This window comes from Plutella xylostella, chromosome 10 (genome assembly GCF_932276165.1).
Source record: "Plutella xylostella chromosome 10, ilPluXylo3.1, whole genome shotgun sequence".
NCBI classification, from domain to species: Eukaryota; Metazoa; Arthropoda; class Insecta; order Lepidoptera; family Plutellidae; genus Plutella; species Plutella xylostella.
The window spans coordinates 11,366,675-11,382,288 of record NC_063990.1 but is presented as its reverse complement, the minus strand read 5'-3'; the positions used below and the strand labels follow the sequence as shown (position 1 = coordinate 11,382,288).

At 40.3% G+C, this 15,614-nt stretch overlaps 1 protein-coding gene across 1 annotated transcript; it reads right to left on the bottom strand.

Annotated features, from left to right (window-relative positions):
* LOC105395483 (4-aminobutyrate aminotransferase, mitochondrial) lies at positions 1–15,614 on the bottom strand. The gene is made up of 10 exons (XM_048623617.1): positions 15,440–15,614; positions 14,860–14,972; positions 13,308–13,475; positions 12,421–12,696; positions 11,908–12,068; positions 8,705–8,852; positions 7,676–7,833; positions 4,500–4,578; positions 3,954–4,143; positions 1–936 (listed from the first exon to the last, which is right to left on the bottom strand). Exons 1-10 carry the CDS (start codon positions 15,498–15,500, stop codon positions 818–820), a joined length of 1,473 nt encoding a protein of 490 aa, XP_048479574.1. The 5' UTR covers positions 15,501–15,614; the 3' UTR covers positions 1–817.

The following is a 15,614-nucleotide window of genomic DNA, read 5'->3' as shown; positions in this document are numbered from 1 at the left end:
TCTTGTGGAACGCTTATATTTAACAATTTAAGCCAAAACATTTAATTGGAAGACTTGTGAGGCAGACAGTAAATATAGTTATTTATACGTACTACATCTTACAACCACATATATTTACTACACCTAAATAATTGGCAAGAGATCATTAAATACAAGTTAAAATAAAAAAAATACTATTACAAAATACCATGATTTTTCATAAAATAAAAGAGAGACTAGAAGATATACAAATTAAATAACAATAGAAAATGGCACCTTTTAAACAAATATAACTTACAATCAAATGTAAATTTATACTTTGACCTAAAATCTTTAATTAGATTAAAATTTAACCACAAATACGTATACAATAGATAGATAATTAATTGCTTTCATTACACTAAAAATGCATTCAATTATTCCTAAATGCAATACTTGTCTTACGTAATACTGCAGAAGTACATCTGTTTGTATAATAATTTTATTATAATATTTAGGTACTATTTATAAATAGACCATAGAGTAAATATATCCATAAAAGTGTAGATACTGAGGCCGGTTCAGAGCGTTTATGAGGTATTTTAAATTTTCTTAAGAGTCATCCATAATATTACATGAAGTGTTAACGTGCAATTCCAGCATGTGAAGTAAACGGGCGTGCTTTAAAGTCTACAAAAATATTAAACTTTATAAATGTCATCTAAATGACAGCTGTCACATTACTCTAACTTTAACGAAATGTCAAAACCGTAACCGTTTTCACATTTCTAAATTCAAAATGGCGTCTTTCAAAACCGGCCTCCTCGTCTATGGTTTGTACCTCTTTTCACCGAATAGTTTACAGCTCCTTGAGTGTTTTCCTGAGCACGTCGAGGTAGATGCTTGCGTGCTTGGGCTCGAAGACCAGCGAGGGGCGCAGTCGGATGGACGCCTCGCCGCAGCCGCCGCCGAGGACGCCTGGTGATTGGATAAGGTGTTAGACTGGTAGATTGTGAGGGTTCTTATTTTAAAATGAGCAGTATAAAACACATAAAATAGTTTGTTTGGATTGGCCGAGTAAAATTCATTTTCTATATTAAAAACTTTACTTTTGACAGTACTTAAATTAAAAGTTGAAGAAACATGGAGAAGGCATATACCCTGCTGTGCGCCGAACCGGCTGACTTAAAATAAAGAAGAAAAAATATTTTGTCCTATGAACTCCTCTGATCTAGTAAGGTAGAGGACAGTTACTACTCAACAAAAACAGTTTATACATTCCATATACATACATATGCACTCACGACTGTAATCCCCGAAGGGGTAGTCAGAGGTGGCTCACAAGCGAGCCACCCACTTTTCGCAGCACATTTGTTCTGTATTTCTCTATTCTGTGTTATTATGTTATATGAGTTACTTCTTGTGCAACATACAATGCATTTTTCTCAGATAAAATTCGTTATTACTGATTCGAATTCGCTCTAAAAATTGAATACTGCTCACTTCGAGTTGAAAACAGCCGTTAGAAAAAACGCAACGCACCGTCAACACACAAGTGATTAATTTCCGTGGAGGACAGTCAAAGAGCAACAACATTTGCATTCACATCAACATGTTCCAGGAAATGTGAGTGAGCTATAAGCGGTGAGAATGTATCTACATACCTACCAATATATGCTATGTGCTGTATAGACTATAAGCGCGTCATCACTGAGGTATTGCCGTGCGGATTGAGATGGAAGCGCTACTTACGCTTTCAGTGAATAGAAATATGCTTACTAATATTAAAGAGGAAATAATGGAAGAGGAAATATTTTATTGTTTGTTTATTTGTATTGAAATTAGGGTGATATCAAAAGTTATTTCATAGCAACATTATCTCTGAACGCTTTTTATTCCGTAATTACCAAGGTAAACACATAGTCAATGCGAAGATCTGGCGTAAAATCGCCTAATATAAACGGTCAAGCCTGTAGTCTCTTGCGGGGTAGGTTGAATGTAATGACAGTGAACTAGCAGCGTTGTAGCTCCTATACCGTCTACAGGATAAAATTTTAGTTTTCTACACAAATATAAACACAATAATCATAAACGCAAGCCGCATCAGTTCCGCGTTAGTCACAAATGATAATACTTAAATGAATGTATATTTTTAATTATAAGTATTACGTAATATAAGTTTAGCCGAATACATAGTTAATTTCGATGAAGTGAGAGGCTCAGGTTTATTTATTACTAGCTGTTCCCGCGCGCTTCGCTTCGCCTCAAAAAGTTTTCCCGTGGGAATTCCGGGATAAAAGTAGCCTATGTTCTTTCCCAGGGTCTAGACCGTATGTATACCAAATTTCATTCAAATCCGTTCAGTAGTTTTGGCGTGAAAGAGTAACAGACAGACAGACAGACAGACAGACACAGTTACTTTCGCATTTATAATATTAGTTAGGATTAGGATAAAAGCTTATACCAATGGCCAATGGATATGGCAGACAAAAGCAAATAATTATTTATGTGTAATGTATGTGAAACTAAACCATATAAACATAAAACTCAAAAAATTGGCACGGTTTTTCATTTATAAAAAAGTTAAAATTAATGGAGAGTTGATATTTTACAGACTGCTAACGCCATCTATGTGATGTGATCGTTACTGAAACTGAAGTTACTTGCACCCGCTCAACGAACGCACCTTGGGCAGTCAGCGACTGAGGCTAATATGACTTCATAATCTTTTCACCACGGTGACAAATTCTAATTTAGCTTTTCTATTTGTCACCGACACCATAGAATAACGAGTACTAGTACACGTGTACTACTACTGTACTTGTTATTCTATGCTGACACAAATATTAATTAAGTTCCGAGGCCAGTGAATCCTTATGTTTCTCTCACCATTTGTAGCAGGGCTGGGCTTACCTTGGGTTGATAGCTTTGGATCATGATTGGAGGAAAGCCAAGGACAGAATCTTGTGGCGCTTATTAAGAGAGGCGCGTAGCGCAAGTTACCTGTTTATCGATATCGATATTCTATCCTATGATTGGGCCCAAATGACGAGAATAGGAACCATTCAGAGAGACAGAATTTTGAGGCATTAATTGTGAGAGGCGCGCGTCTGCCGTGCCGTTTTACTGCAACCCTTCCCGCGAAACCGATTTATAGATATCAATAATACCTAATAGTGCGTGTTTTGCTGTTTGACGTGGAAATAACTCACCGTTCTTCTTCAATCCATTATTAATCTGGTCCCGCACACTACTATCTTTAGCCGTGAAGGACATGAAGGTGCCGCGCCCGCGCACGCTATGAAGTAAGTGAGGGAACTCCTTCTCCAGCTCGTGGAAACAACTAATGTAGACCGAAGACTAGGTACTAGGTGGCTGGGCTATGGGCTTGCCCTGACTTAAGACTGCGGCGGAGGAAGGCCGAGGACGGAATTGTGAGGCACTTAGGCGGCGGGTACGAAACTTGCGACGGGCGGAGCGCCGACGGGGCGGCGTGACGGCGATTTAATAAAATGCATTAAAATCATAGCGTTGTGTACGTACCCGCCGCCTTATTGCGAGAGGCGCGTCTGCCATTACGTTTACTACAAACCTTACCGCAAAGCCGGTTTATTGATATACCTCCTTTGGGATAGTGCGCTTTTTCGGAAGTTACGGTTTGACGTGGAAATAACTCACCATTCTTCTTCAACCCGTTGTTAATCTGGTCCCTCATACTACTATCTTTAGCCGTGAACGACAGGAAGGTGCCGCGGCCGCGGACGCTGTGCAGCAGCTGAGGGAACTCCTTCTCCAGCTCGTGGAGACAACTAATGTAGACCTATGGGCTTGCCCTGACTTAAGACTGCGGCAGAGGAGAGCCGAGGACGGAATTTTGAGAGATTATTGCGAGAATGCGCTTACTGCAACCCTTGCCGATCGATATCAATACCTAATCCCTTCTTTAGGATAGTGCGTTTTTTCTAAATTAACCGTTCTGGGTGGATATAACTCACCATTCTTCTTCAATCCGTTGTTAATCTGGTCCCGCACACTACTATCTTTAGCCGTGAACGACAGGAAGGTGCCGCGCCCACGCACGCTGTGTATTAGCTGAGGGAACTCCTTCTCCAGCTCGTGGAGACCCCCCTTCAGTACTGCGCCGGTCTTCTGCACGCGGTCGAGGAGGTTCTCGCGCTTTATCACCTGAAGAGGGAAAATGTGTGATGAGACGGGGCTGGTGAAAATTGGCAAAAAAATAACAGATATGTGAAATATCAGGTCGCTTTTGCTCAAGCTTTCAAATGTACGTTATGTCAGGTTCTATTCCCGCCCGGTGAAAATACTGTTTGAGCAGATATATTTGTTTCTCGGATGATGGTTGGGCCAGAAAAATTGCAATGTACTAACTGATGATGGTGGGCGCCTCATTGCAATATGGACAACTCTACTCTACATTATGAAACCTTTGTATTTTGCGTAGGTAGCCTAAATGTCGATATTTTACTCTCAAAATAAATCTGGTCTAGGTTATAAAATGAATAAAACATAATCAAACGTACCTGCAGCACTCTCTCCAGCAGTATGAGCTTGCTGGGGTCGCCCATCCACGTGTTGAAGACTCGGTACGCCTGCGGCGGCCTGCCAGGAACAAAAAAAGTGTTACACAAAATATAAGCACAGATTAAAGATTAGTTACTATGTAATACAGGGTGTTAACTTGATTGCGTTGGAGCGGGAAATGGTAGATACAGCTGATGATACTGAACACGATAAGACATTAAAAAACGTATTTTATTTGCTTTAAGCTGACCAACATAAAACAGTTTTATTTAGTTCATTTTAAAATTTCATAGTCACCCTATTCATGTTTAGGTACGTTTGACAGAATGACCATGAACTTGAAAGCCAAGGTCAAGGCCAAAGAAATCAAAGCCAAGGTCAATAAAAAAGTATGCGTGCATCAGCACCACACTTGGAGCCACATCGTCAAGGTACCTACCGAGATTTTGGGTACTCAAAGTACCCAATCCATTGTAGACATTTCATTTTACTCCATAAGTATCACTTTATTGATACACAATAATTATCTTTTATGAATACAGAACAGTTTCATTTTATGCTTCATAACATAGGTCACACGTATTCACAGCACAGCACAACATAAAACGAGATGAGGAACAAGGCTTGGTAATCAAAAGATAGAATTGTAGGTACCTTTTCCCTTTTAGGTAATAATTGTAAAAAATTATTGTAAACAAGTAAACAACACTGACAGACTAGACCCACAGAGAAGGTAATGACTATCATAAATACTCCATGGTTATGATACGCGAGATTGTTATTATTCTACTGGTATTCAAAGTGAGGCCATACTTATTATGAGGATTTCCGTACTATTCGTCATCAAAGACGTCTCAATCGCAAGTACACAACACAAATCGAGATGAGCGAGTGTAAGTAAACCAATTCGTCATTGAAGTAGACCCTGTTATCATCCTGTTATGCATTGTGGTCTTTTATCTTTAGCTGCGTACAGACCAGCCAAACGAACGCCAACGAGCGGGTTTTGTTGACCTTCGTTGCTCAATCTGCCCCTGTATTATGTATGATAAATGTCCATCGGTGGGCGTTCGTTGGGCCGGTCTGTACGCATCTTTAGGTAATAAAAGAAAAATAAAACGTGGTGAGTATCAAGGGTGAATACTAAACGCTTACCTTATTCTGAGTAAAAAGGTTTAATTATTGTTCTGAGCTCCTAGAAAGTCATAAATTATATTCCGTACGATCTATGCACATCAGCTGTTTAATTGTTGATTAGTATGTCATTAATCACCATGAATAATTTCAATTTTATTTAATAATTGTTATTACCTACTGTGTAATTAATTACAATCATAGTTATACATCAAATAAATTATGAAAAGTGAAGTTGATAACAAATTTACAGTGTGTGCTCTTTTGCAATCTAATGTCTCATTGGTTATGTGTTTGTGTAGGGTGACCATGTTTTTGATGAAGGTAAAACTTTCCACTTTACTTTAGACTTTAAACATAAATATTCGAGATTCTGATGTTTTTTTTCTTAGAAACGTGCTTGGTTAGACTAATACTAACCCCCATTTCCCGCTCAAACGCATTCTAGTTAACACCCTGTATAAGAATAAATTTGTTATGTGTGGACTGTAGACATGTTGGAATTCAGACTCGGGTCATAAATTAGTCTGGTATTACTCGTTATTTTATTTTATTTTTTATTTTATAATATTTGGAGAACTTACAGCTACAACACAATATGAACATATCAGGTAAACAGCTACTAGCCAATTACAAGTTCCCACATATGGTTCCAATGGTAAGGATGAATTCTAGAACCCATCCCTTCGCTATTCAGCGTTGAGACCGGTTTCAGAACTCAATCCTTAGTTATTATACCTAGGCGTTACACGACACCAGCTGTAACACACACTAATACTAAAACACTAATATCTTACTTAATAAAAACAACTAAGTTAACTAAAACTAGATAAGATAATTAGGTAGACTGTCTTAGGCTTAGACTGACTTAAATTATTTTGTTCACAAAAGCAACTGTTAGGTATCTATTAACATTACTATGTTTCTTACTGAACGGATCAAACTCTGAGTCGCTATAAATTTTATTAAGTGAATTACTCGCACGTATAAAAAATGAATTCTGTCTATAATTAGTTTTTACAAGTGGAATTTGCATTATGGAATGGTGACGGGGTAGGCGACTAGGGACATAAAATTTAAGCTTTGCGACTAGATCTGAGCAATCAGTCTTTCCATTAATTATATTGATTAAATACGAAATATCGGCAGCTTCTCTTCTTATATAAAGTGGAAGTAAGTGTAGGCGTTTGCAAGACATTTCATATGATTCATTTGGCAAGTGGAATTTAAATCTTAAAAACCGTATGAATTTTTTCCAATCTAGAGACGTAATCTTTGTACCGAGGGTTCCAAATTTGGGAGGCATATTCCAGACTACTTCTTACGTAAGCACAGTAGAGAACCTTCAGAGATTTCAATGACCGAAATCCGTAAGTATACTCGTTATTCCGTGCTCGGGTCTAATGAAACCGAATTATCTGAACCAATATTCATTTGATGATATTGATGGCTCTTGCGAGTTCATCTGAACGGGTAACAGATACACGGCAACAAAGCCACTCTACACTGGCTTCCTTTATGTGTGGTGACTGACCCCATACCTACATAACTATTATAGATGCCAAAGCACTTACCTATAATCTCCCGAATAGACGAATTTTCGAGTGGATACCAAGTATGGGACGCTTTGACCAACGACCTTAGACAGTGACTACTTACTTGAACTCGGGCTTGAAGTAGAACCCTCCAGTGAGCATCTTCTTACTAAACGTCAGTAGGTCGGGCGGCGACGGCAGCTCGAAGTGCTCGTAGCCCCACATCTTACCTCCGCGTGCGACGAAACATTCTGCCCTCACCTTCTTCCATAACTTAACCACGTCTAGTGTCTATCGATCGTGGGATGCGCAATTAAGAGACTCCTCGAGTGACGAATCAACATCACCTAATTTGACTGGCCTATTGCCTCTCCACGGTAACAAACCCTAGTTCAGCCCTAGTGAGAAGAATGCCATCTTTTCACATAGGGTCGTCCCACGCTACGCTAAGGAGACCTAGGGTGTTCCAAAAGTGGTATATACTAAGCCGAAAAGGGTGAACTCACTTGAACTCGGGCTTGAAGTAGAACCCCCCGGTGAGCATCTTCTTGCTGAACGTCAGTAGGTCGGGCGGCGACGGCAGCTCGAAGTGCTCGTAGGCCCACATCTTGCCGGTGGGGCCGCACCCGGTTTGGACCTCGTCGATTATGAGGGCTATGCCGTTCTGAAATTAAGAGAAAAATAAAAATGTATGAGACTTTTGGTTTGTATGTCGTTCTAAAATGGAGAGAGGAGTATACAATTTATGGGAATTTTGGTTTGCTATGCTGTTCTGAAATGGAGATAGGATTTAGAAGTAGGAAGGTTTGTTAGCTGTGCCGTGTCTAGGCTGTTCAGAAAAAAGGGGTAAAGAGGAATGATAATAACTATTTGTATGATGTGATGACTGAGGTAAGAAGAACTAGAGTAACACTAATTCGTTACATGTTCATTTCTATGTTCTAGGAACAACGTGTATGTCGCTTGTTCCTATAAATTGCTGATATAATTATTGGCGATTGCTATTCTAATAATATGTTTATTTGCCTGTCCTCTAATATCAAACAGGAATATATCGTCTGGAGGGCAATGTAAAGTCAATACTACTTGACTTTCCTTAACAAATATAACCTTGCCAGAAACAGAATGGAATTCATTTAGGTATTATTAGATATATTATCTGGAAGTCTGTGTAGCACCTATTACAGTTTTCTATTGTGATATTAAAATAATAAGAGGAAACAAGCACCTAAAAACGGCTTATTACATTAAACTTCATTATCATTATGAGCCAATATAATAATATCGACCTCCTTGACCGTCACCATCCAACCACCTCCAAGTTACCAGTTTAAGTAAGTCCGAAGGTGGTACACGCGGGAGCGTATCGTTTACTTACGACCAAAGATAAGACCAACTAACTAAATACCAATAACTTTCACCTTTGGAATCCGACACCATCTTTCGCTCTCATCCTGGCTTTCGTTTCGTCTAGGGCGGATAATTTTGAAAGGGGCAGTGACATTACTGACTACATAGAAAGGGCAGTTACCAACCTCTTTACACAGCTTCTGCAGGTCCCTAAAGAACTTTGGTGACGCCTCATTATCCCCCCCCTCGGACTGGATGGGCTCCACCACCACGCCCGCTACGGGACACCGGGACTTGTACTCGTTGATGCGCGCCTGCACTTCTTCTAGGCATCTGTAGGGAATAGGGGGCAGGGGTTAAAGAGGTGAAGGGTGGTGGGTTTTTACACGGATAGGACGAGAACTTTATACGAGAATGGCGTGTGTCTCGTGCGTTAAAAGTTTCAAAAATTTAAGGCAGCTCGGTTTTTTTGTTAAACTATGGAACCAACTTTTTCACAGGTGTTTTGAACGATAGTTTTGGTTCTTCGTTGGTAAAATTTGGTTTAAAATGTTTTTAGCCCTCAAATACGTTTAGCGATCAGTAATATTACACAGATGGTTAGTATAGTTGCAAGGAACAACACAGTGCGGTACAAACAAAACTCTATCTAAATCTACGCTATTATGTATTCATTTATGAATTTTAGGTACTTATTTGTTATTTACAGTGCTTTCATAGAGCTCAAACAAATAGTTTGACTGTCTGTATGTAATCTACAATTAACAGTGCTAATAGCCAATAGCAGGACACAATGAAACACATACTTAATGCAAAAAAACCTACAGTTTGATAACCTTCAGGACCCGCAAATCTTGATGCTGTGAAATTATAATAAAAACAAAATAAAATTATAAAAGAGTTCATTAAGTACCTAGGTATCTATTTCAGTTATACATTATGGCTAGTATGTTCTCACCTTAATTATCTATAGCTTTACCTAATCAGAGTCAAACTATTTGACACGTGTATAATATTGGTAAATAATAGCTACTTATGTGTGCATTTCATTATTATTTAAATGCATGTATCTAAATAATACATACATACAATACATACTTACCTAGGTAAGTGTTTACTATTTAAAATGGTTTGATGATTAGATTACTACATAATATTTGTAATGCATGCATCTTCAAACTTCAGGGAAATACGCCGGCACGTCTATCTTGTATAGAATATGGATAGCCTCGGAGCGAGTCGTGAAATAATTACTATTCTATTGTTTATCGCGTATAAACAAACAATATGAAAATGGCGACTGTTACATACATGAAAGCAGGAAGAAGTGTACAAATCTATTTCTACAGTGAAATAGATCATGAAATTATGTTACTTAGATAAAGTTTTTGTATGTTACGCTGTTGGTTTTCATAACTAAATACTTAAATCTATATAATAAAAATGAGTTGCTGTTCGTTAGTCTCGCTAAAACTCGAGAACGGCTGAACCGATTTGGCTAATTTTGGTCTTGAAATTTTCGTGGAAGTCCAGGGAAGGTTTAAAAGGTAAGAAAGGTAGGGTAGGGTAGTGTAGAGCAGTGCAGTGCAGTGCAGTGCAGTGCAGTGCAGTGCAGTGCAGTGTAGTGTAGTGTAGGGTAGGGTAGTGTAGGGTAGGGTAGTGTAGGGTAGGGTAGTGTAGGGTAGGGTAGTGTAGGGTAGGGTAGTGTAGGGTAGGGTAGTGTAGGGTAGGGTAGTGTAGGGTAGGGTAGTGTAGGGTAGGGTAGGGTAGGGTAGGGTAGGGTAGGGTAGGGTAGGGTAGTGTAGGGTAGTGTAGGGTAGTGTAGGGTAGTGTAGGGTAGTGTAGGGTAGTGTAGGGTAGGGTAGGGTAGTGTAGGGTAGGGTAGTGTAGGGTAGGGTAGGGTAGGGTAGGGTAGGGTAGGGTAGGGTAGGGTAGTGTAGGGTAGGGTAGGGTAGGGTAGGGTAGTGTAGGGTAGGGTAGGGTAGTGTAGGGTAGGGTAGTGTAGGGTAGGGTAGTGTAGGGTAGGGTAGTGTAGGGTAGGGTAGTGTAGGGTAAGGTAGTGTAGGGTAGGGTAGGGTAGGGTAGGGTAGGGTAGGGTAGGGTAGTGTAGGGTAGGGTAGGGTAGGGTAGGGTAGGGTAGGGTAGGGTAGGGTAGTGTAGGGTAGTGTAGGGTAGTGTAGGGTAGTGTAGGGTAGTGTAGGGTAGTGTAGGGTAGGGTAGGGTAGTGTAGGGTAGTGTAGGGTAGTGTAGGGTAGTGTAGGGTAGTGTAGGTTAGTGTACGGTAGTGTAGGGTAGTGTAGGGTAGTGTAGGGTAGTGTAGGGTAGTGTAGGGTAGGGTAGTGTAGGGTAGGGTAGTGTAGGGTAGGGTAGTGTAGGGTAGGGTAGGGTAGGGTAGGGTAGTGTAGGGTAGGGTAGGGTAGGGTAGGGTAGTGTAGGGTAGGGTAGTGTAGGGTAGGGTAGTGTAGTGTAGGGTAGGGTAGTGTAGGGTAGGGTAGTGTAGGGTAGGGTAGGGTAGGGTAGGGTAGGGTAGGGTAGGGTAGTGTAGGGTAGGGTAGTGTAGGGTAGTGTAGGGTAGGGTAGTGTAGGGTAGGGTAGTGTAGGGTAGGGTAGTGTGGGGTAGTGTAGGGTAGTGTAGGGTAGTGTAGTGTAGGGTAGGGTAGTGTAGGGTAGGGTAGGGTAGGGTAGGGTAGTGTAGGGTAGTGTAGGGTAGTGTAGGGTAGGGTAGTGTAGGGTAGTGTAGGGTAGTGTAGGGTAGGGTAGTGTAGGGTAGTGTAGGGCAGTGTAGGGTAGGGTAGGGTAGTGTAGGGTAGTGTAGGGTAGGGTAGGGTAGTGTAGGGTAGTGTAGGGTAGTGTAGGGTAGGGTAGGGTAATGTAGGGTAGGGTAGGGTAGTGCAGTGTAGTGTAGTGTAGTGTAGGGTAGTGTAGGGTAGGGTAGGGTAGGGTAGTGTAGTGTAGTATAGTATAGTGTAGTGTAGTGTAGTGTAGGGTAGGGTAGTGTAGGGTAGTGAAGGGTAGTATAGGGTAGTGTAGGGCAGTGTAGGGTAGGGTAGGGTAGTGTAGCGTAGTGTAGGGTAATGTAGTGTAGGGTAGGGTAGGGTAGGGTAGGTAGGGTAGTATAGTGTAGTGTAGTGTAGGGTAGGGTAGTGTAGTGTAGGGTAGGGTAAGAGGCGGTATGAAGTCGGGTCAGCTAGTAAATAAATAAATACCATAACTCCGTGTGCCAATATCGTACTCTTTCTACTCCCACACACTTTTGCTTCTATCTCTTTCAACCCCACCTGACATATCCTACTGATTCTCATTGTCATACTTGCTCTATATCCACGCGTGTTTTGTTTTTGTTCCATATCTTTTGTTCCATATTTAAATAAATCTTTTTAACCCCCACCTGGCGTCTTCCTCCTGATTCTCCCTCTCAAACTGGTCCAGTGGGTATCTATACTTGGGGAAGGGCGCCACGGGCCAGTCGAAGGCCGGCACGTCGATCTTGTGGATGGCCTTCGAGCGAGTCGTGGAGAGAGAGCCGAAGGTGCGCCCGTGGAATGCGTCCTGCGAATGTTTGGCGTGGGGGATGGTTATAGGGGTTTTGTCTTCTTTGGTAGTTGGTTTAGGATGATTGAAAGTAGAGACATAGCGTGCTTTGAGGTTTGGGGGAAGTCTATGAATATTTAGAAGATAGAAGTAGATCTTGGTTAAAGAAAGGGTGATAGTAAACGTTGGTCAAATATTAAAAAACTTAATCTTGCAATAAATCCAAGAACCCATATCATCAATGCAAATGTAAGGAACTTTACATTTTTATCACATTCTTCATAATAATTACCCAACAGTCCCAACACCCATGAAAGTAAACTACTCCCCCAGCAATCAAACAAAACAAAACATACCACAAAACACTCACCACAAACGACAGTATCGACAGATTCGGCGAGCCCGGCGCCGCGTTCTTCATGCAAGACTGCATCTCTTCTTCTGAGAACTCGACCGTCCCCCGCTCCTTGTTCCGATACCAGATGAAGACGGCCTTATACGCGTTCTCATTGGAGCACGAGCCACACATCATGGTGGATATGTTGGTGAGGCCGGTTGGGGCCACTGGTAGAAGGATGTCTCGAAGTTTCTGAGGCCATTCCTTGTCAGGGAAGACGCCTAGCGCTGGCCGGTTGACTAGAGCTTTCTGTGGAGGGAAGGGTGAGGGTTAGAGTAGGATGGATGTTTAGAAGAGTTGGTATTTGTGGATTGCTCAGTTATTTTGCTATGCTCATAGCCTTATAGTTCAGCCATAGATAGTTCTAATAATTAAAAGGATAAGGATGGAAAGCGTGAAGTGGAAAACACCAATATACAGGCATCAGCAAAATATCAATTTATGTATGATGTACATAAGGTACAAATGATTGCATTGAATTGAGGCAGACACCCGAGCAGCGAGCACCCAGTGCACTCGAGTTACATCAATTGTGTCATCATAACATCAGAATTTCCGGCTCTTAGCTATACGCTAGTCGGATCCAATAATTTAAATCATATTAAACCTTCCTGTCCAGATTTCTGCTGCTTTAGTTGATGGATATAAAACTGAGCTTTATATTGTTACATAAGCAAAGTTAAAACCCCTAAAATATAAATGGCGCTAATGATTTAGCATAAATCTTAGGTACGCATACCCCCATTACTTGCCGGGTTCAAAATAAGACTTAGGACAGAGTATTGTTGCTCTCGGAGACCTCTCTGTCCATCAGATTATGAACGCTCAATGTACACATAGTTGATTTCTTCACTACTCACAATATTCTTCTGATCCTCGAACGCCGTGAGCAGATGCGGGTGGTTGTATCCGACGGGGATGGACGAGATCTGCGTGAAAGCGTCCAGGAACTCGTTGCCGTCCACGTCCACGAAGTAGTTGCCCACGCAGCGCTCGTAGTCGCCTATTAGTTGCACTGAGCCGGCTTGCTGTGGGGAGGAATAAGGTTAGGGGGTTACTCTATCTTTACGAATTACGAACGACCGAGAGCCGGCGGCAGTTAAGTGGCAGTGGGCTGGTCACACCTGGTCACATCTGTCGAAGAACCGATGACCGATGGGGTAAACGTGTTCTGGAATGGAGGCCGCGACTAGGCAAACGTAGTGTGGGTTATGATTGGATGCGGAAAGCTAAAGATCGCATCCATTGGCGTGCTTTGGGAGAGGCGGGAGAGGCCTACGTCCAGCAGTGGATTGCTATAGGCTGATGATGATGAGAGCCGGCGGCACGTTTACTACAACAAGATAGAGTCGTGACTCGCACAGCAGCAGCTTCACTTCAAAAAAGAGTGACCCCCTAAGTGTGTGTGCTGGCACTGAATAAACGTAAAAAACTATGTTTTCCCTTCTTTATTTCAAGTATGTGAATGATCATGTAATGTTAGTGAAGTAATAAAAAGGTGCATCCAGATGTTGTTCGGCTTCGCAACGCGGCATAGGAGTGCAAAATCATTCGTTGGATAGCTATTCATAGCAAGAGTGCAGCAGGGTTGTATCTTTGACATGCCGCGTGTTGTTGCCACGCAATATCTCAATGTGCCTTAAGAAGGTAAGGCAGGGCTCTAAAATAAATATATTCTTGATGGTAACGTGATTGGTCATTTTATAAAGGGAAGTCTCCAATAAAAAACCATTTTCGGTATCATTAAAAGGACTGTACCCATGTATGTCATTCTTGCAATGCTATTGCAAGGGCAGAGTACTTTTAAAAGATAAATATGCAGGTAGGTAGGTAGTAGTTCACCATGGAAACAGAACAATCACTTTAATTATGATGATGTTGTTAATCTATTTAAGTATCAGATAAAATATAATCCCACAATTACTCATAAAGCTATTGCCATAGTGTTAGATAAGATATGTAAATTGTACAATACATATTCGGAAATAAACATGTTTACAAAAGGGTCGCACGGCTGACCTTGTCTGGCAATAGCTGTAAAGTGATAAATTGAGCTATTTATCTGTAGTGTTGAATCAATTGAGATTGAGAACATACAATCAACAGTAGGTACTGTTGCTGTATCCCATATTTATTAGGGGAATTGAACATTTTACTATTTAATATAATAAACTGAAAGTTTATGAAGGACTTGGAATACATATTATATGCAAGTAGAAAGTTTACATTTAACAGTTTTATTGCAAGTTTAGGTAGGTACTTGAAAGTAATGGTGTAAACTTTAGAGCATCTGTACACCTTGAGCATATTTTTGTACACAAGATGTAATCCTAGGACAATTAGATTTTATCTGCAGTTTTGTATTATTGTAATCAACAACATAATCTTAAACTGAATAACAAATTAAAATACCTGAAGTTGATTCAACTCGGCGCTGAGTTGAAGTGTTTTTGGGCCGGGGACAGCTGTTCTAATGTTTGGTTTGCTCGGCTCACATTGTGGCGAGCTTGAGGCATTTCTGACACCTGCACAAACATACACAATATATTATACATGCTGTATACCATAAGATACATTCATTTTTTATCTTTATCACATTGAAAACCATATATGCATTATTATTGGGAAATATTATTATAGCTCTTAATAATTCTAGTTTTAGGATTTTGAAAAGGAAAATCTGGGTAAATTTTATCTCTTTTTTTATTGTTATCCAATTAGCTACTCTCTTTTCAAAATTGTAATAATTGAATCAAGTTAAAATAAAATAATTTAACTATTCTACTTGCTAATAAAATGAATATTAAGTATATAGATTAGCTTATTTTGTTAAATTAAAATAGAGTAATATTTTGAACAGAAATAAGGCTGAGGTAGTGGTTTAATATTTATTCCAATAATATTCAAGTTCATCATCATATTGCTAGAAAAATAATGGTCTGAAATAAATCGAAGAACTTTTGTTCTAAAGTGTTTTTAATTTCATACTTACACGATGTAGTTGCTAATTGCAATAATTTATTTGCAGACGAGTATTGTATAGCACGCAACATTTTTTAAAAACACTGCAGATACAGCTACACTGATCTCCTTTTCTTTTAATAATAAAATAATCAATAGAGCTTTGAAAAACGCGCAGTATGTGTTTGACGAACTTGAAGTGAATG

Coding starts and splice junctions, on each gene's coding strand:
- LOC105395483 (XM_048623617.1), bottom strand. CDS start 15,500: ATGTTGCGTGCTATACAATACTCGTCTGCAAATAAATTATTGCAATTA. Junction 13,476..14,859: donor CCGAGTTGAATCAACTTCAG/GTATTTTAATTT, acceptor TCCTCCCCACAG/CAAGCCGGCTCAGTGCAACT. Junction 4,144..4,499: donor TGCTGGAGAGAGTGCTGCAG/GTACGTTTGATT, acceptor TTCCCTCTTCAG/GTGATAAAGCGCGAGAACCT.